The sequence below is a fragment of the Mytilus galloprovincialis genome, chromosome 2, assembly GCF_965363235.1.
Source record: "Mytilus galloprovincialis chromosome 2, xbMytGall1.hap1.1, whole genome shotgun sequence".
Classification (NCBI taxonomy): domain Eukaryota; kingdom Metazoa; phylum Mollusca; class Bivalvia; order Mytilida; family Mytilidae; genus Mytilus; species Mytilus galloprovincialis.
Window position 1 is genome coordinate 87,562,456 of NC_134839.1, and position 20,777 is coordinate 87,583,232.

General features: G+C 31.4%; 1 protein-coding gene across 2 annotated transcripts; it reads right to left on the bottom strand.

Annotated features, from left to right (window-relative positions):
• Positions 1 to 1,854: 1,854 nt before the first annotated feature.
• LOC143064733 (caspase-3-like) lies at positions 1,855 to 20,350 on the bottom strand. Of its 2 annotated transcripts, XM_076237788.1 has the most exons (8): positions 19,287 to 20,350; positions 18,580 to 18,643; positions 17,918 to 17,953; positions 12,916 to 13,197; positions 12,388 to 12,486; positions 9,868 to 10,161; positions 8,787 to 8,949; positions 1,855 to 2,204 (listed from the first exon to the last, which is right to left on the bottom strand). In XM_076237788.1, exons 1-8 carry the CDS (start codon positions 19,323 to 19,325, stop codon positions 2,072 to 2,074), a joined length of 1,110 nt encoding a protein of 369 aa, XP_076093903.1. In that variant the 5' UTR covers positions 19,326 to 20,350; the 3' UTR covers positions 1,855 to 2,071. The 2 variants fall into 2 exon arrangements, with proteins under 2 accessions (XP_076093903.1, XP_076093904.1); XM_076237789.1 differs by lacking the exon at positions 17,918 to 17,953 and having other exon boundaries at positions 19,287 to 20,349.
• Positions 20,351 to 20,777: the final 427 nt, after the last annotated feature.

Here is a 20,777-nt window from a genome sequence, read left to right on the forward strand (position 1 = left end):
ACATTTTCTTGAGATAATATCTTATCATTCACTGTTATCACCAGTGTTCAGATATCATGTGCTTCATAGATTTATAAATATCGATTTCATTAACTAGTCGATTTTTATCCAGTCTGTCTGAAAAATCGCAAATATATTTCCCTACTATTTTACATTCTTTCAATTTTAAATCTCATCACTTGACTTTATTATTTCGGTCTTAAAAATGTAATAAAACAGCTCTACATTTGGAGAACTACATAGAACACACAATCTCATACAATTAACATTTGAATGGAATGGAACTTGGTAAACTCCCTTTATCCAGACGGCATAGTTTGTTTTAAGTATATACTCTTCCCATTCTAACTTCAGTATTTTTGTAATTTAACTTTATACTAGTTTGCTTCATTTTGTGATATCATGTACCATGTGTGTGGGTAGTAGTTTCAATAACATTAACATGTTCGATGATCTTCTCCACCAAAAATTCAATATTTCAAAAATCTACATAATCATGATGATTGTATGTACCTTTTATATGTTAACATTATTTTGTAATTCTGTCAAGAAGGTTGCAACCGTCTAAACGAAAGACGACTATAAAAGTAGTATACCTTAATTTGATATGTTGATAATTATGTAATAGTATCACAATCAGCTGTCCAGACTTTATGCTCTGATTTTTACTGATGAATGTTAAATAGAAACTATATTTGCAGATATTAAATACAAGATTAATGGATTCAGTGTTTTTGTCGAGACGTGTAGTTGAATTCTACGATAAAAATATTTTACAAAATCGTCTGATAGGTTATATTGCTGTGAATTTATAAACAATTCAGCAGATTAGTTGGAGGTGGGTTTGTTTTTTTTTTTTTTTTTTTTTGGGGGGGGGGGGGGGATTACAATGACAGAGTATAACTTTGATAATTTAGATGAATCTTCTTCTTAATTTGTTTGTATGAAAACTGTACAATTATGGGGAAACAAATTGTGATTTTATAGGTATTGAGACGCATAGGTTTTCATATTGTTGTATAATATCAATGGGTTCGTTGTTTGATATTTTAGTCTTGTTTTGGCTCTGATTCTGATTGAGGCTTATTTAGATATAATGATACATATTTTATATTTAATGTGTTATTGTTGACTTAATAACTTCAATCATTGTACTGACTTCTATGCTCTTTATGAGCCTGTAATTTTTGAAAAATTCTATTCTTTTTCATTTTCTAAACGGCCACACAACAGGATATTCCGTATCAGATTAGAATGATATTAAGTTGATTTAATAAAAGAACGATTTGTCCTACTTATGTATATTTGAATAAATTATTTCGTTTTAAAACTACAAATAAAAACATCGCAATTGTGGTTCTATGAGCGTAAAAATGTATAAATTCAATGACCTTCAACGACACAATGTGATAAAAACCAAGGCAAATTCCAAAGAAAAGGCGGAGATACGTTATGGACTGGAACGCTATTCCATAAAATTAAATGTATTTTTGAAAAGATAATTTAGCCCTTTCAAGTATTCTCAAATCCAATAAAAAATAGTTTTGAAATCTGATTTATTTTTTGTCAAATAAACTACACACACACAAATATTTCCACAAAAATAAGACGAACAATCAAAATGAAAGTGTTTGAAAAGATTATAAATGATATTATAGATAATGCATATTTAAAGGTTTTTCTTGTTGTACAACACATCATACGACACCAATCTATATTTATTGGAGTTTGATCAATGACTTCTTCTTTTTTTTATCTCAATGCAGTTGTCACACTTTTATTAATAAATATTTACATTTAAGAAAGGTTTGTTCATAAAACAACTGGACAGAGAGGCAATAGTGAACACATAAACTTAGTATAAGGTTTATTGGAAATATACATTACTGGGACTACATTAGTTTAACAACGGAACAATAGAAGAAAGTCATGACATAATAAATTCCAGAAATTATCACAGTCATACCGGCTAAGCTAGGTTCAAACTTGAACATCTATTTTAGAGATCAAGATCAACATGTGTTGAAAGATAATTTTTGATTTTTGATTTTTTAATTTTCAAAATCCCGGTTCATTGAAAAAATAAATGACCTCTGAGACAGTCAACAAACATTGTAACGGATCCTAAATCACCAGGTCTAAGTTCTGACTTCTTTTCAGCCAATTCTCTATTCATGTCCTCAAGAATTGCAACCAAATCGCACCTAAAATATAATATAAACTATTGATTAGGATATAAAAATAACAAGCTACATTTATTCACATATACACCTCTAATATTTAATTTTATTTTTTATTACATAAAGTGCAATGACTGTACAGAGTATTTTAGGTAATGTCGAAACGCATATTATTTTAACGCCTTAAAAAGAGTGATTGGTTACAATAATTTGCATTCTGTATCTAGATGTACATGAACCCATACCAATGTCAATCGCACGAATACTTGAGTATACTATGGTAACAGTAGTTTGCCGATGCCAAAATATAACAAATCGATTTAGAATATAAATCAAAGAAACAAATAAAATCTGAGGGAATCGCAAGTACTTTTAAAAGATCAGGTGCTTTGACAGGAAAAGACGTGCGAGTATACACTCAGTCAAAATTTCGCACTTAGGGGAACAGAACACAATCGGTAAAATTCCAGGTAAGACGACACTTTCTAATGAATATTGTTTAAGGTTGAATAGTATTTATTGCACGAGTATGAGAGTGCAATGTATAGTCTACTATAAGATATTAATGTATATAAATGTAGGCATTGTCAGAATAGGTATTAGATAAAATACAAAGGTAACAAAAAAACTGGCCGGTAACAACCGTTGCCGGATAGTTTTTCTGCACGAGTAGTCAGGTCTGACCTGACTACAAGTGCAGAAAAAATATTCGGCTGGTTGTTACCGGCCTGTTTCTCTTGTTACTTTTGTTTTTTATCTGACTTGTACGACGTTTCAAGAAAGGAATAATACATTTTGCAAGACTAAACATTTGAGAAACTTAGACAGCCATAAAGCAGTGAATAAACTCATCATAGATACCAGGACCATATTTTGTAAATACGCCAGACGCGCGTTTCGTCTAAAAAAGACTCATCAGTGACGCTCGAATCCAAAAAAGTTAAAAATGCCAAATAAAGTACGAAGTTGAAGAGCATTGAGGACCAAAATTCCTAAAAGTTTTGCCAAATACAGCTAGGGTAATCTATGCCTGAGGTAGAAAAGCCTTAGTACCTAAAAAAAAATACAAATTTTTGAAAACAGTTAATTTATAAATATAACCATATCAATGATAATTCATGTCAGCACAAACGTGCCGACTACTGGGCTGGTGCTACCCTCGAGAAAATAAATCTCAACCAGCAGTGGCATCGACCCAGTGGTAGTAAATAAACTCATCAAAGATACCAGGACCAAATTTTGTAAATACGCCAGACGCGCGTTTCGTCTAAAAAAGACTCACCAGTGACGCTCGAATCCAAAAAAATTAAAACTGCCAAATAAAGTACGAAGTTGAAGAGCATTGAGGACCAAAATGCCTAAAAGATTTGCCAAATACAGCTAAGGTAATCTATGCCTGAGGTAGAAAAGCCTTAGTATTTAAAAAAAAAAAATACAAATTTTTGTAAACAGTTACTTTACAAATATAACCATATCAATGATAATTCATGTCAGCACAAACGTGCCGACTACTGGGCTTGTGATACCCTCGGGGAAATAAATCTCCACCAGCATTGGCATCGACCCAGTGGTAGTAAATAAACTCATCATAGATACCAGGACCAAATTTTGTAAATACGCCAGACGCGCGTTTCGTCTAAAAAAAGACTCATCAGTGACGCTCGAATCCAAAAAATTTAAAAATGCTAAATAAAATACGAAGTTGAAAAGCATTGAGGACCAAAATTCCTTAAAGGTTTGCCAAGTACAGCTAAGGTAATCTATGCCTGAGGTAGAAAGGCCTTAGTATTTAAAAAAAAACCAAATTTTGTAAACAATTAATTTATAAATATAACCATATCAATGATAATTCATGTCAGCACAAACGTGCCGACTACTTGGCTGGTGATACCCTCGGGGAAATAAATCTCCACCAGCAATGTAAGTTATAGTATAAACACATTTTTTTTTCATTTCCCTTCAACTGAGATTTTTATGCAAGAAAATAAATCAGGAATCTAATACTTTAATAAAAAAAAAAAAAGAACCATTTCAAGTAAAAGATGAATGTTGTACACATTTAAGACTTTTTAAAATGCAACTTCGTAAAAAAGTAATATATTAAAAAACTATGTTAGTGGTAAGTAGGATATTATTGATGTTTAGGGATGAGTCCGAAAGCGGGGAGGGGGGGGGGGAGGGGCTAATTCATTTTAAAATAAACAGGCTGTGATCTTTATTTTTTATGGAAACATACAGGATGTGCCATTCCATCCCCCCATTCCCCCTGAAAAAAATCGTAAAAATCGCGCGTTTGTTGCCAAATACATGAATTTAATATTCAGTGGTGGGGTGGGGGTCCCGGGGGTTGGAACAACCCTTTTTTAGACGATCAATGTATTTAAATGGGGACATAAAGTTGCCCCCCTCCCTGTTTTAGTCTGGGATTTGGACCTGGATCCGTCACTGATATAAATTCGATAACAATATAAATGTATCAAAAGAATGAATTTCCTACTTCATTAGTGAATGAAATGTTGATGAAAAAGTGGATTTTGTCTTAATATTATATATATTCTGGCATATACTTTAATTTGTTTTTAAATTCATGATCGTCTCTAGATCTGCAACTGTTGATCGGGATTAAACACGTGTTACGTAATGATCCAATCTCAGCTTACCGCCCAAAATTGATGACATAAGTTGAATGATTTTCTTCTAGATTTGCTGCTTATTTGGACGTGTATTACCAGAACATTTTTCGTTTATAGGATCAATCGTACATAGGTGAGTTGATAAGGATTTTATCTTTTGATAAGATTTGATTTTTATTTACTTATTTCCTGTCTTACTTTTATTGAAATATACACGTCAGTATCATCATTTCTTTTCTTTCAGCATTGTCCAAAATACTATTCATGTCTATATATTGAATATTTTGCTTCATAAAGGGGGCGGTATGTTCTTTTTTGAGTATATTAACTATTTACTTTTCAACGCCATCACCCAAATGTTTTTGTTTAAATTAGCACTTTTTACGGTATTCCCTACATATTTCAATATTGGCGATAAATATTTAAATGTTTTACACGCAAAATTAAGAAACAAATGCAGTGCCCTGAACATGGATCTGTATCACGCAAATATTAAACCTAACGCAATGTTTTCCTCTCGTGTAAAAATTATACAGTGCAAAGGAATAAATTATTTTTTGAACTTAGAAAAGAAAATATACCTACCGACTTTGAAAATTTAATGTACGGCAATGCTTTGTTTAATATGGATATAAACACGCTAATTTTTATAAAAGTGCAGAATTATATTAAAGAGACCAATCGCTTTTCATAGTTTATAAACATTATGGTTAAATATATACCAATAACAATGTTATTACTTTTTGTCGACTTCGAATGAAATTGTTCATTTTTTCCTAAGACATGGATCATCAATTTGATTTTATTATCCATCAGTTGACAACAACACTTTAATTTAATTGTTCAAAATACAATAAAAACTTACCTTTTGAGTGAATATTTATTCCAAGATTAAAACAACCTATTAGGTAGGTCTTTCATAAAAAATTTACGGTCAACTCGACTTTTAGGAATCGATGAACCATGTCGTATAAATTCTTGTTTATTTCATGTCTTCATATTAATATTGTTTATGATGTTATTATTATGTATTTCATATTTGTTCGGATATGTATTATTTGTATGTAATGGAGAAGACGTTCTAAGTTGCAAAACTTGTGTCCAATCCTATTGTCAATGTTTTTTTGGACAATAAAATATGTTTAAACTAAACTACGGTATTCGGAAAATAAGGAATCAAGCAAAACATTAATTTGTCATCTGCTTGCCCATAATAAATTTTTTCTCATAAAATCTGGGATCAAAATATCTATTTAAGGAGAAAACCATATACGAGTGATTCTATTCATAAAAAGTGTCCGTTTAACAACTAAAATAGTCCGTGTATCATCTAAAAAGAGTCACAGGTCGACGAGATTGACGTATACGTTTCGGACAGATTTGTTTTACACAAATGAATCAACCTCGATCTCAATTAAAATTAAATGCGATATAAAATATTTTCATTGGGACCAACTTGACTTAATTTATCCTTTCCTCGTGTACATGTTATACAATACGTCAATACGGATACGTGAGCAAATACTTGATTCATGCAAATGCTCTAATAGAGCGTTTACATTATTCACGTATCTATATACGTGCACGGATCGACGTATACGTTTTTGGCAGATTTGTATAAAATAATGTTTTAGTTCCAGCTCAATTAAAACAAAACAGATGTAAAATATGAACCAAATGTTGATGATATATAGTTAATACACTAAATACTCCGTAGTTTTTGCTTTATAAGATTAGGAACATACACGCTTCGTATTTAAGAACTGTGTGTGATAAGTGTATATTTTTCATATACAAATATGAAAGGATCAAATCGAACAAACCTTGCCTACGAAAATTTAAAGGACCCTATTCCACTCTACTGTTTTTTTACTTGGCGACTGAATATATCCATTCACTTCAGCTCAAATCAATCGACATCCGTTTGCCCGTAGGCTAAGTTTAGAACCATTTTAGGTTCATCATAACAAACGGACAAATATGGCTGTATTTACATGCCAAAAATTACTCTGAGTACAGACTTACCTGTGAAGTTTGAAAAGTTTTAATGCCTGGCATCCACTAGATATAATAAAGTTTAATGCATTTTGTGAAAGATATAATCTCTTTTGGATTTTGATGGGCATTTTTCCTTCATGCAAAAGGTCTGAAAATTGGTACAACTATGAGATGCTCCCTCAGGTAAAAAAAACCGGTTTGTATTGTTTTGATTGTCCTTAATTGACATGCACAAGAGGTATCTTCACAACTACGGGTGAGTTAAAGAGTTTATCTGAGTCAGTGAGTGGACAGTATCAAAGTAATTCAGGTTTTTGTTTATTTTAACATCTTCTGCAGAAAGGAAAAAAATGCCCAGCAAAAAACACAAAATGCATTTAACTTTTATATATCTAGTGGATGCTAGGCATTAAAACTTTCCAAACAGCACAGGTAAGTCTGTACGCAGAGTAGTTTTTGAGGTGAAAATACGGTCATATTTGTCCATTTGTTATGATGAACGTTAACAGTGTTGTGGGAAGGTATCGCGTCTATGTAGAGCATGTTATTCGGTTACTCAAACTTTTTAGAGTTGTTGAAAGTTTGTAGAGACATCAAAGGGATACTTTAAGTAGGGACATAGGTATGCTGTTTCCGGCGTCGGCGGCGACGGCGTCAACAGTGTATTAGTTTGTGATTAGGTCTAGTTTATGGTGAACGGCAAGTGGTAGGTCAATCATATTTGGTATGCAGTAGTATTACCATTGGCACATGTCATTACCATGAAGATTATTTGGCCCTGTCCCCTCAGTCATTGTCTATTGACTTCGAAACTTTTGCTTATTTTACATGTATTAGGTCAATTTATGGGGAACCAAAAGTGATAGGTCAATGATATTTGGTATGAAGTTGTATAATTTAATTAAAACATTGGCATATCTCGTTTCCATGGAGATAATTTGGCTCCGCCCCCTTAGTCATGGTCTATTATCTTTGAATTTTTTTCTAAGTTATCATGTATTAGTTTGTGATTAGGTCAGTTCAAGGGGAACTCTAAGTGATAGGCCAATGTTAATTGGTATTCAGTTGTATAAGCTTTGGCACATCTCATTTCCATGAAGAATATTTGGCCTTGCCCCTCAGTTACAGTCTAATGACTTTCAAACTTATCTTAGTTTACATGTATTAGTTTGTGATTAGATCAATTTAAGATGAACTGCTTATGTCAATGATATTTGGTATGCAAATTTATTGGCATTTGCAAGTATTGTTTCCATAGAGATTATATAGCCCCACCCCCTCTTCATGGTTCATTGACTTTGAAACTTTTACATAGTTTACAAGTTAATGTTTGTATTTAGATTTGGGAACGACTTATTATAGGTCAATGGTATTTGGTATACAGTTGTATTAGCATTGGAACATTTCATTTACAAGGAGATTGTTAAGCCATATAACTTATTCATGGTTCATTGACTATACAGTTGTATTAGCATTGGAACATTTCATTTACAAGGAGATTGTTAAGCCATATAACTTATTCATGGTTCATTGACTGAATATTTGCATAACTTTTGTAAGATGTTAGAGTATTGCTATTTGGATTTCAACATTTGCATAATCAAAATTACAAAAAGGCGAGACATATCTCTGTGATAACAGTTTATTACTGTAAAAAAATGTTCATTTAAATATTTAATTATATCTTCCTGAGAAATCATCTGCTACGAAATTGTGAGCATTTCTAGATAAAAAAAAACCAAATTTCATGAACGTTATGCGTATTACCAAATTTTTCTGCATATACTAATTGTACATGAGAGAAGAGGACTGGGTCGTAATCTTGGCTATCGAAGATTTACACTGCTATACCAACTCTGAACATTTTATAAACGTTCCGATTCCTTTATTTTAAACAGTATTTAAAGTTATAACTCATTATCTTTTCCTGTATTATTTGTCAAACACCGGTGTGAGGTAGTAGCCATTAACTTACGCTTTGTATTTGTCACTGAGATGTTTATATAGTGAGTAGAGATAATATGATCCAGTCTTTTCTCTGTCCTTTGGGTTGTATGCTAGATTGCCCGGCAGTGTCGAAAAACCATAAAGAAAGTCTGTCTCATTTATCAGGGGCTGCAATGTTTTTTGCATCTTATCTGAAATATAAACAGGCTAGTCATATTGCATTGTAAGCAAAGGTGTCGTCATGTTCTTAGAAATGTGGTAAACAAAAATATGCATAGACTGGATGTCAAGTTCTGTGTTACAAGGGGTTTTGAAATATTGTAAGAAACCTTTGAACACAAAAGCTAGCACACAATTAACCATAAACATTTGCACATGAAAACAAGAGTTAGTTCACTGAGGACTGTCATAATCAGGTATGTCTTCAACGGTACGTACATCTTCCTTGGTATAAGACACTATCGCATGTATTGTCCAGTGACCAAAGCCTGCAACGAGCCTTATTCCAGATGAGAACTTGGGGAAATATGTTGAGGACTCTCACCACGTAATGATATAATCAGCTTATGATGGCGACTATAGAACTATTATTTCAATCCTGTCAAGTAGGTCTGCCTAGAAACCCATTGCTTTTGGTTCCATCCTTTTGTTTTATTGCACAAAAAAGAAAAGTCACACTTTTTGGAAACTGAATTCCTGTGTGTAATACGTTTTCATTTCCTTCTCTACTTCTTTATGATCAATTATTAATACCCAAATACGAGCATTTGAATTAGTGTCGCGCCATTTGGAATAAAAGAATGAGGAAAACCAAGGGACTTCTGATATCATGTTTTAAGAGACGAGTTACAATTTACAAAGAAAAAGCAATGCACAATGCAAGTGTAATAGGTTAATATAGATTTGCTTCATATGAATACACATACATGATACAGGAATATATCTGAAAGGATTGATGCACAATACGTAAGCATATGTTTAAAGACTCATACCGAATTATCAATTTATTAGTTCCACATATTCAAATAGCTTTACTATACATGCTATTAATATGCTCAATAAAGTACAGAATAAATATCTCACAAAAATTAGCATGTGTAGTAAAGTACCTTCAGTTTCTATGTTGCATGCCTGAAACAAAAATATCTTCGGTTTTCCATCTAGATCTGGACATGCATCTACAGTGAATCTTTTTAACTGGGGACCTAACATGAGATCATACCCGTCACTGCCGTAAACTTTGTTGGCTGTCCCGTGACTGGAAATAATACAAACAAAACAGTCGAATTTCTTGTGATCAGCTTCTGCCATAGCTTTCATTTCACGCTCTATCTCCCATTTCTTCAAATTATCCTTCCTAAGTACTTTATAACCAATCGTTGACATAAGCCCCTCTAGTCGTTCTGAAACACACAAATCCTATTTTGTATGCTGCATATCAACAAAAGGTGTTGGCAAACAAACTGAACATTTAAGAGAGCTTTCTGTCAAATGACGTTCACAAAGTGTGGACTGGTATTGTGGTACAAAATATATAAAAATCAGAACCCCATAACTCGAATGCAAATTAAAATCAAAATGACGGCATAATATAGTCAACTACATACAATGGCATATGACCCTGCAACGAATAAACCTTTCTGTTTATAGAGGAATGCTGGTGGATTTAAATTGCAAAGATAGGATGGTGCGTTTTTATGAATTTTAAAAAACGTAATTCTACGTCTACTAAAAATAACCCACACATATTAATGCTTTTCTATCTAACAAGTATCAAGATAAATCAAACATAAACTTTGCTGCTACTGACCTGCAGAATATTATTATTAGAGCAGCAAAAATGTCACTCAAATTCAAATCTAATAAATATAAAAATAAAACTATTAACAAGAAAAATGGTATGATCAAGATCTTTACAATAAAAAGAGAGAATTAAATATTAAGGCTAAGCATATGTCTGAAAATCCATATAATATTAATATTAGAAATAACTATTTTAAACATTATAGAGAATTCAAAAAGTTAAAAAAAATATAAAAGAAGGGAGTTTAAATCAAAATTTGTTAAACAACTTGATAATCTGCTAACTAAGAATCAAAAGGAATACTGCAAAAGAAGACTTATTTAATAAATCTTTAAAAGCTTCATATAAACTTAATAGATGTTTATCTGGCTCAGATGCTAGTATTAAAACAAATTTACATCTGTTTGACCCTACCGTCATTCAACCTATTACTTTGTATGGCTCAGAGATATGGGGAATGTTTAAACCCAAATCTGCTTCTTGTAAAAAAGATGCTACAAATGTACTTGAAAAAAATATACCAGAATAAGGTTGCTGATAAAATGAACTTAAAGTTCTGTAAGCATATTTTAGGCTTAAATAATAAAAGTTCAAATGTTGCTGTACAATCAGAACTAGGTAGATTTCCTATATATTTTAATATTGTTATATCTATGATAAGCTATCTGCATAGATTACATCATTGTAACTCAAATTTATTGAAAGAAGCGTTTTTTATGTAACAAAAATATGCATGAAAATAACACTATGACATGGTATTCCTCTGTTAAATTTATTTTACAAAAGCTTGAATTGAAAGAAACATATTGTATTGATTATTCAATTAACAGATTAAAACAACCTATTATGAAAAAGTTAAAGACATTATTTTTAAAAGCATGGTTCAATGATAAAGATAATGTTACTGGAAAGCTAGATATATATTTTTCTCATAAAAGTAATTTCCAAATGGAAAAATATCTTGACATTCAAATTTTTCAATCAAGACAAATATTATGTAAATTTCGCATAAGTGCCATATGCATATGCATTCTGTAAATGGCTAAATCTCTTTTTAGTTTATCCATATATATATTTTAAATTCAAAAAATTAAATTTAAATACACATTTTTCTATCTATGTGTATGCATATTTCCTCTATTAATATGTAAATGCTTATATATGCTTTAATAAACTGCAGTCAAATCTCTAAGGTGCTTATCATATTCTTGCAATTATAAAAAAAAATATAATTATATACATAAATATCTAGTAATTGGTTGCTGTGTGTACATGGGAGAAAAATACCCTTAAATCTAATCAGTTGGGGCTGCATTTTATTTTCATGCAGCTCAAAACACCATAATCTGTTTAAAGGGGAATAATCCTTACAGATATTGATTGTCTCCCATATTACCTTCTCTTCCGTGTGCATATAATAACTGTTCAGTGTTCTGTTGTGATGTATTTCATTTTATTGTATTTCATTGTTATAACACAAATCATTGTAATCATTGTATGAAATTTAAAACACGCAAGGGTCCATAATTGGATTAATAAAGTATTCTTATTCTTATTCTTATACTATCCAAAAATTTACATGCAAAGTCAAATAACGATCTTATAAAATTCCAGTACAGCTTTTCTATAAGTTATGTCTATTTAATTTGTACTTAAATTTTCTTAGCACATTCAAATGTTTCTATACTTGTTTTATGATATCTTGGACAATAATATACTCGTTGGCTTACGCACATGATCTTAGAATGAATAAATTTGATCAACACATGTATGTAACAAGTGTATAGTTGTTTGATTGTTCTTCACGAGAAGCGTAAAAACTTACTTGCATCACCTTCCACACCTGGTCTGTTGGGCAACTTTTTACTGATCGGACAACCCGGAACTTGATAAAATTCACTATTGGTTATCAATAAACAGTAACCTAAAATGTTCAAATTGATAATACTTATTTTTCAATTGGAACCTTCGTAATTTGACATCCTTTCTTACAAATATTATTAAACACATCATTTTCAGACATTTTTTCAACTGAAACTATTGAAACCGTTTACATTATGCAGTGTTTTGAATATTACATTAGAAAACATCATTATCAGGCAGTACTTAGACAAATACCATTAGAAAACATCATTATCAGGCAGTGCTTAGACAAAAAAAACCCACTGGAATCATCATTATCAGGCAGTGTATTCAAAAATACATTTGAATACGTTATTATCAATCAGTTGTATTAAAAATATTTTTTTACACCATCATTATGAGGCACTGTTTTGACAGATACCGAAGGAACCATCATTATATCATCGTCTATTCTTAAATCCTCTAAATGTTCCTATTAATACCGACTTACCAACTGGTTTTACAGTCAGCCTGTACTGAAATCCATCGGTATAGTCTTGGTATTGTCGAACAGTCATGTCAATCTCTATTCTGGAGAATTGGCCATCTTCCAACGTATTCAACTTCCTGAACAAATCTGACAAAAAACCTAGTGTGGCGGAATATTTCTGGTCTGTTTTCAGCTGTTCTATCAGACTTAACACACCACGAGCATCTTTCAGTGGCAGCACTGTTGTTCCCAGATGGAGTTCTACGACTTGTGCAGTTTTTGTTTCCTTTTTCTTATTTTTACCTTAATATTTGAAATATTCCATATCACATTTCGAAACTGAATTGAAAGTTTAACAATACGTTCATTTATAAATAGAATAAGAAATATATTGAAAGTACTTGAAAACCGTTTTGTGTTCGCAAACCGACAAAGCAGCCAGCTGTGCTGTAGTGGCATAACGTCAATTTATACTACATGGACATTTCTAAGAATGAAAATATAAATTCCTCTACATTTAAGGTCTTGCGCCTCACAATTAGTCAAATATATAGTACAATTGAGAATGGAAACGGGAAACATACTTAAGCCATTTCAATTGATATTTTATAGTGTGTCTTTCTATGTTGTGATGTTACACTATTGTTTCATGTAACTTAATGCTGAATTTTGGTACCTATTAAAACATTTAAACCCGCTGCATTTGTTGGCACCTGTCTTAAGTCAGGAACTTGACGTTAAGTGGTTGTCGTTTGTTGATGTGGTTCATAAATGTTTCTTGTTCTTTTAAATAGATTATACCGTTGGTTTTCCTATTTGATTTTGGTTTTACACTAGAGTCATTTTGGAGACCTTTATAGCTTGCTATTCGGTGTGAGCCAATGCTCCGTGTTAAAACAGTACTTTGACCTATAATGGTTTACTTTTACAAATTGTGACTTCGATGAAGAGTTGTCTAATTGGTACTCATACTACATCTTCTTGTATCTATTATATCATAACTACATCTCAGTTTTAAGTCTTCTTTAAACATCCAATGGTCTCCACGAGGTATTGGGTACATAAGGACGCAAAAACAAAAATCCGGTCAAATATCCTTTCATCTATGCATCTAATAAACAACTGCGCCATGAGCGCATGATACGCCCGACGTCTTGTGTGGAAGTTTTATGCAATAATCATAGTTTCTGAGAAATTTTTAAGCAATAACCATATGTTATTTTTTAGACACTGTGGGACATGTTTTTACACAAAACTAAATATCACTAAAATAAAATTTTGAATCAAAACCAAAAAGTATACAGATCTTTAGATTAATATAACAAAGAAGTGTGTAAAGTTCAAAGCAAAAATCATAAATTATTTTTGAGATACGACATGACATGTTAAAACCTCCCCTGTTTAACAAAATACTCAATAACTAAAAAAAAAATTTGAATCATCACCTAAAAGTATACAGATCTTTAGATTAATATAACAAAGAATTGTGTAAAGTTTTAAGCAATAATCATAAATTGTTTTTGAGAAACAGCACAACATGTAAAAAAACCCTCCCCCTTTTTTACAAAATACTCAATAACTCAAAAATGAAATTTTGAATCATCACCAAAACGTATACAGATCTTGAGATTAATATAACAAAGACATGTGTAAAGTTTTAAGCAATGATCATAAATCGTTTTTGAGATATGGCGCGACATGTAAAAAAACCCTCCCCCTTTTTTACAAAATACTCAATAACTCAAAAATGAAATTTTAAATCATCACCAAAAAGTATACAGATATTAAGATTGATATAACTAAGAAGTCTTTAAAGTTTTAAGCCATAACTAAGAATTGTTTTTGAGATACGGTGCGACATGTGAAAAAAAAACACACCCCTGTTTTAGTTACAAAGTGCCGTTACTCAAAAAGTTTAAATCTTATTTTCACCAAAAAGTATACAGATCATTTGACCATCATAAGAAACAATTATTTTTAGTTTCATGAAATTTGGATAAGTCGTTCTCAAGTTTCGGTGCGACATGTTTACGCTGGACAGACAGACGGACAGACGGACGGACACCGGACATTTGTATAACATAATACGTCCCGTCAAAATTTTGACGGGTGTATACAAAGTATTTTATAACTGATCGCAGTGTTGTCTTTTTTTCTGCATATAATATGTTGGTCCTATTAAATAGTCCACTGACTACTATTAAAGAACTTATATCTTATTTTATTGTTATTGAAGCGTATGAAAATGATCGAATTAATGTTTTATGGAGTGTAAAGAATTCTTTAGATGTACTAGATGAAGTACGTGCTTTAATGGTCCCTTTTCGGTTGACAGTTTTGTCTTTTTGATTATCCCCATTACACTTCTACACAATCCCGTCAACTAGAACCTTTCTTGTTTGATTAACCATATTAATGCAATTGTAATTGCTACAACTCACATTCAGCTTTTTATTATAAAATAAAAATATAGCTTTACTAGATATAGTAACTGAGATAAAATTATAACAGCTGTGAGTATTCTCCTTGACAATATCAGTGTACGTTTCGGCAATTTACTTTATCAATAGGTTGTAGGTATTCCTATGAGAAGTAGTTGTTCCCTTTCGATAGCAGATTTATACCTGTGTTGTCATTGATCATAGTGCATTTATCTTGCTAATATTTTGCTTTAAACAATAAAGAATTTTCTAAATAAACTGTCGAAATTTACCTCAGGTAGCTGACTTTGAAAACAAAATCTACAACGAACAGCAATGATTCTAAGTTTCTTGATTTAAATATTCATTTCCCATGTGTTCAACCATTAAACTTACTATACGGTGTTTGTTTTGGCTTATTGTTGAAGGACGTAGGGTGACCTGTATATGTTCATATCATTATCCACTGATATTTGTATCTATGTCAATCCTACAGCATCATATTTTCATAATTAACTTTCAGCCTTCAATGCAATATTCTTAGATTTTTTATTAATCAGAAAGGTAATTTTTCAATATTTTATAGTGCTTTTTGATTTTAAAAATATGAAAAAAAGATCGCACTCCAAACATGCATGTGGACAACACACATTCAAATAAAAGATGAGAAATAAAAATTATCAGACATTTTTCACTAATGTCTAAATATACATATAAACATAATGGAAGCTGTTTTATACGACAAACTTTTTTCAGATTTCAGATTGACAAATTAGCAGACAACGTTTTGTATACAATAAACACACGATGCACCAATATGCAACATTACAAGTGATACACAAATATTTAACAATACTTGCATAAAAAATACGCACATTCCACAAGAACAAATATAGCATCAAATTACAAGCTTAAAATTTAAAGAAAAATGTTTTGTTGTTGATGTAAAGATATACCTTAATTTGTTAAGAATTTATTATCATTTCCAAATCATCTAAATAAAAATAAAATATTGCATCACAGCGAATTGCAGAACAGGCAAATAAACATGGCTGCCCGAGTCGTTCATTGTTTATTGTTTAATTTTGTTTCTTATGAAGTCATACCTTTACCAACAAAAATACAAAATATTTTCAAACGTCATAGTAATGATGATCTGAGAACTTTATATAACTCCGCTCATTTTGAACTATTTTTTTTACGTCCATAAAGAAAATTAGTTGTCTAAAACTACATAGGAAGAATGGAATAGATAACTTCTTTCTTCGATCAAGTGGGAAAAACCATCATATGCATTTATTTATTCTCAAAATTTCTGCTTCTCAGAAACTGAATATTTACTTCTTTTCAAATTTGATGCCTCTGGGGTCTTTCATTCCTCTTTTTTAAAATATGAGTGATAAATGGGAGGCTCTCTTCAAAGCATATTTTTTAATCGATGCATTGCAATTGATGGGAAGCAAAGAATATTTGGGGTGATCATGGTGATGGTAAAAAAGACAGCTCATCAACGACACAAAACACATTCTTAATCACAAGGAACCTAAGACTAAGACACATCAGGACGTCAAGAAACATCAGTAAGATCACCAAAATTAGACTTTATATAACAGTTGAACAGTTGTGCACTAGAAGTGCTGCTATATGGGTCACGATGGTGAAGAATGACAGAAAAAGACATCAACAAGCTCTCCAGTTTTCACAACGGTTGCCTTAGAAAGATCTTAAGGATATTCTGGCCACGTAAAATAACCAACAAAGACCTCCATGAAACAACAGGTGCTAACAACATGGAGACTTTACTGAAGCAAAAAAGGAGATGGATTGGCCATGTTCTTAGAAGACCAGCGGAGGACTTGACCAGAGTCGCCCTAAGAAAAGAAAGAAAGTACGCCCCAAAACAACTTGGAGAAGAACAGTTGAAGCTGAAATGAAAGAACATGGAATCAGCTGGGGCGAAAAAAAAAATAGAAATCACAGAACAGAGATGATTTGAAAGATCTAGTCCTTGCCCTATGTGCCTCCGGGAATAATAAGGACTAGGTAGGTAGGTGCCATACAAACTAACTTTATATTTAGTTTTATTGGAAATCTCAGAAACTTATTCTTACAAGTGTTAAATGGACTAAATAATGTTTGTGTAGAGGTCTTTTATTTAAAATGTCTGTCATTCAAATAGGATGAACACAGAACGACTTAACCTTGGTAAGAAGTAATTATTTAAAATTATAATCGATTTATAAAATTCGTGGAAATACTTCTGAAAATCCTGTATAAAACCGGCTTCATAGTGACCATTGTTTTAGTTAGGCACAAATCTATGGTATAGGAGTTTATAATTTTCTTGTTAGTTTCAGTGTTGGTATGGGGTAAAGTGATGGCAATATAATCGACAGTCGGGAACATTAGTTTTAAAGAAGAAAGATCATCTATTTTCGGTTCAACCATCTAACGTAAACCCAGACTTGAGCTGATTGGTATTTTTAAAGTGCTTAGATAAAGATACCGCAATACTTATTATGTATATAATTATAAACCATGTGCCCGTCCCTTTATTAAGGTATACCATCAACAACAAACAAATTTCTTGTCATTAACCATACCGAATAGAACGGAATCGTACACTTCCATGAGAAATTCTGATGGAAATAAAGCACAAAAGATTCTGAGATGTAATAATATCTATTTATCATTTCATTGAATGATTTAGTGATCGAGTAAAAAGGCTTCAAGCTTTTTGGCAAATGACAAAAAAAAAAGACATCAATCTTTAGCAAAAGGTTCTTTAGAGCTATGTTCGATAGAAATTCTAAAAAATGTTCGGAAATCAAGGGGATTCAGAAAAGCATCATTTAAATGGTTTATACAGAGCAAGGATGTGTACATGTACCTCCTTTTACAGAGTGATTTACAGTAATGCTTTTCTTTCACCACCTAGAAGAAATAACTACTTGTACGCTGTTTTGCGCCTTAAAATTAAAAAATGCGGAAAATTGTGTCAGTCGAATACGGAGTTCCTGCATCTGATGTTTTGAGGCACTCGATTTTAAGTCTACAAAAAACAGCAAATCTGGAAATCACTTATAAATATCTGCACTTGAAAATCAAATTTGACGTCGATTGTCACAGATCAAGATATAGTAAAGTTCTAAACATTAAATGGACACTACTATGAACTCCTGTTTGTTAAATTTTGATAAAATTCCGATGGAAAAATAACGATCTGGCATATGAAAAAAAAGAATTTATAAAATATAATACGTACCTATCTGATTGGCAGATGGGTTGACCAGTTTTTTCCGTCTCTGATCCGTCTTTACATTTGTATCCTACATATGTTAGTATTGAATTATAATTTTTCATTTGTAATAAAATAAAACATCCGATCAAGTATATGTACATTATGCTTTGTTGTGATTAATTTCGACATTCTAAATAATACACTTGCATTGTCTTGATATACAGTACTTTATAATGTCTTTTTTGTCTCTATTAAGACTTTATATGCAGGCTTGGTATATTTTATAGATAACACTCAAGCTTCGGGTTTGGGGTTTCTTTTTAGCAAACCAACTATTATCCATTGTATCCATATGAAATGACTGTAAGAAGGCAGATTTTTTAAAAGTCATTCACAAATTGTTTTGTTTGTATGTATGCTCGATTGTTTCTGTTAGTTTCGGGTTTAATAAAAACTACTAAGATAACTTTAAACTGTACCAAATGAATATAATAATTCTTTCCTCCATGACGATGTTAAAAACCAAACAATCAATAAACAAGAACTTACTAAAAGTTACATTGCCAATTAGTTAGCTTCTATAATTTTGTACATCCAGGAAGATTCATACATGATCAACACAACATATCATCAACATTATAGATTCCATTTCTGTTTTATTTTATCAAACTATATCATTTAATAATATAAAACCTCCATTGTATAAAAAGTCAGAAATGTGCAAGACTTACCTCTCGGGTAGAATCATTTTTCTGTTGCGACGGTTTCATCTTGTTTTTTCGAAAGGTTAATCCAAGTCTATGTGCATTAACTTACTTAATGAAAAATGCATAAGTCGTGAAAGAATATAATTAACAAAAGCATTTATCGTTGTCATGTTCGGTTTCAAATGTTTGTTTTTGTCTATTTAGCTTATACATAATTAACTTAAGAGTTAATTGATAAGTAGTATTCCCGTGGATAACACAGACCGATTTTATTTGTACATCTCAATATTGTATGAAATCTTCAAGGCTTATATCGGTCCCAAGTGTGCAACTATAAGCGTTTTCTAAATACCCTTTGAAAACAACATGTAGATTTTCCAATACAAATATCGAACTTCTGGATAAATGTGTATTATTTGTAAAATATCAAGTACAATAGGGTATGGCAGACATAGCAAAGATATCAAGATAAATTCGTAGGATATTTGCTTTCAGAAAAGCAGGAGTTAATTTTTGATGTAAATCTACATGATATCTTTCTTGCATCATATCTTAGTGGTGGATATCAGAGTACTCAATGTTTGCTCCTCCCACGCATGTTATAAAACGTATTCAGGTAACGATTGAAACTATTTTTCTTAATTAAGACTAACTATATAAAGGCCTCAACTTGCATCTTTCATATACATTTGAAAAAAAGAGTTTTGGGGAGGCAGTAACCCTACACGATTATCTAATAAAAAGGCTTCTTGAGATCTTTATTAATACGTCTTCTTTCAATAATGTGACACGCTTCGTGATCTCTGGATAAAATAAATTTCTGTTATTACTTAAGTTTATCTGATACGATCTTGTTTTAATGATTCGAAGTCATTAATTTTTAACAGATACTCCTTCCGTCACAAGTTACTTCTATATTTGTAAATAATTTATAAGTCAAAAACAAATTAAAAGCAAAACCATATCAGTCATCATTCGTTTTGTAATCAATATATTAGTCGCGGAAGACTAAGTGACATGAAAATGATAAAATCAAAAATATATTTGTAAAATGGAGAAAGGTCAGCGATTCTAGAATATTGAGTGCAGAATTTATATTAGTTTGATGTTTGTTTATCAGATGCGTTTTGTAGAAAAGCTTTATTAAAAAGATAGAATTAATCAAATTTGTTAACAGATTTTTAATCATTTTAACGCTTATTTCTAGTTTCTATGATGTCAGTGGGTGTATTGATTAAAACAGAATTATAATAAAACAGTAAGAATAAAAGCCCTATAGATTACAATGCTGCTTATTTTCAAGAGTACGTAAACATAGGATAACCCTAGAAACAACATGAAATAAAAAAGGGTTTAAGGTAATAATATAAATCACTCAAATAATTGAAAGATTAACTGAGTTTTTTTAAGTATAAAAACCAAGACAAATAGACAAACGACAATCTACAAAACATTACACAGAAATCTGAAAATGATCATAAAAACTCCGCTAGACAGCCGACGTGAATTAATGTG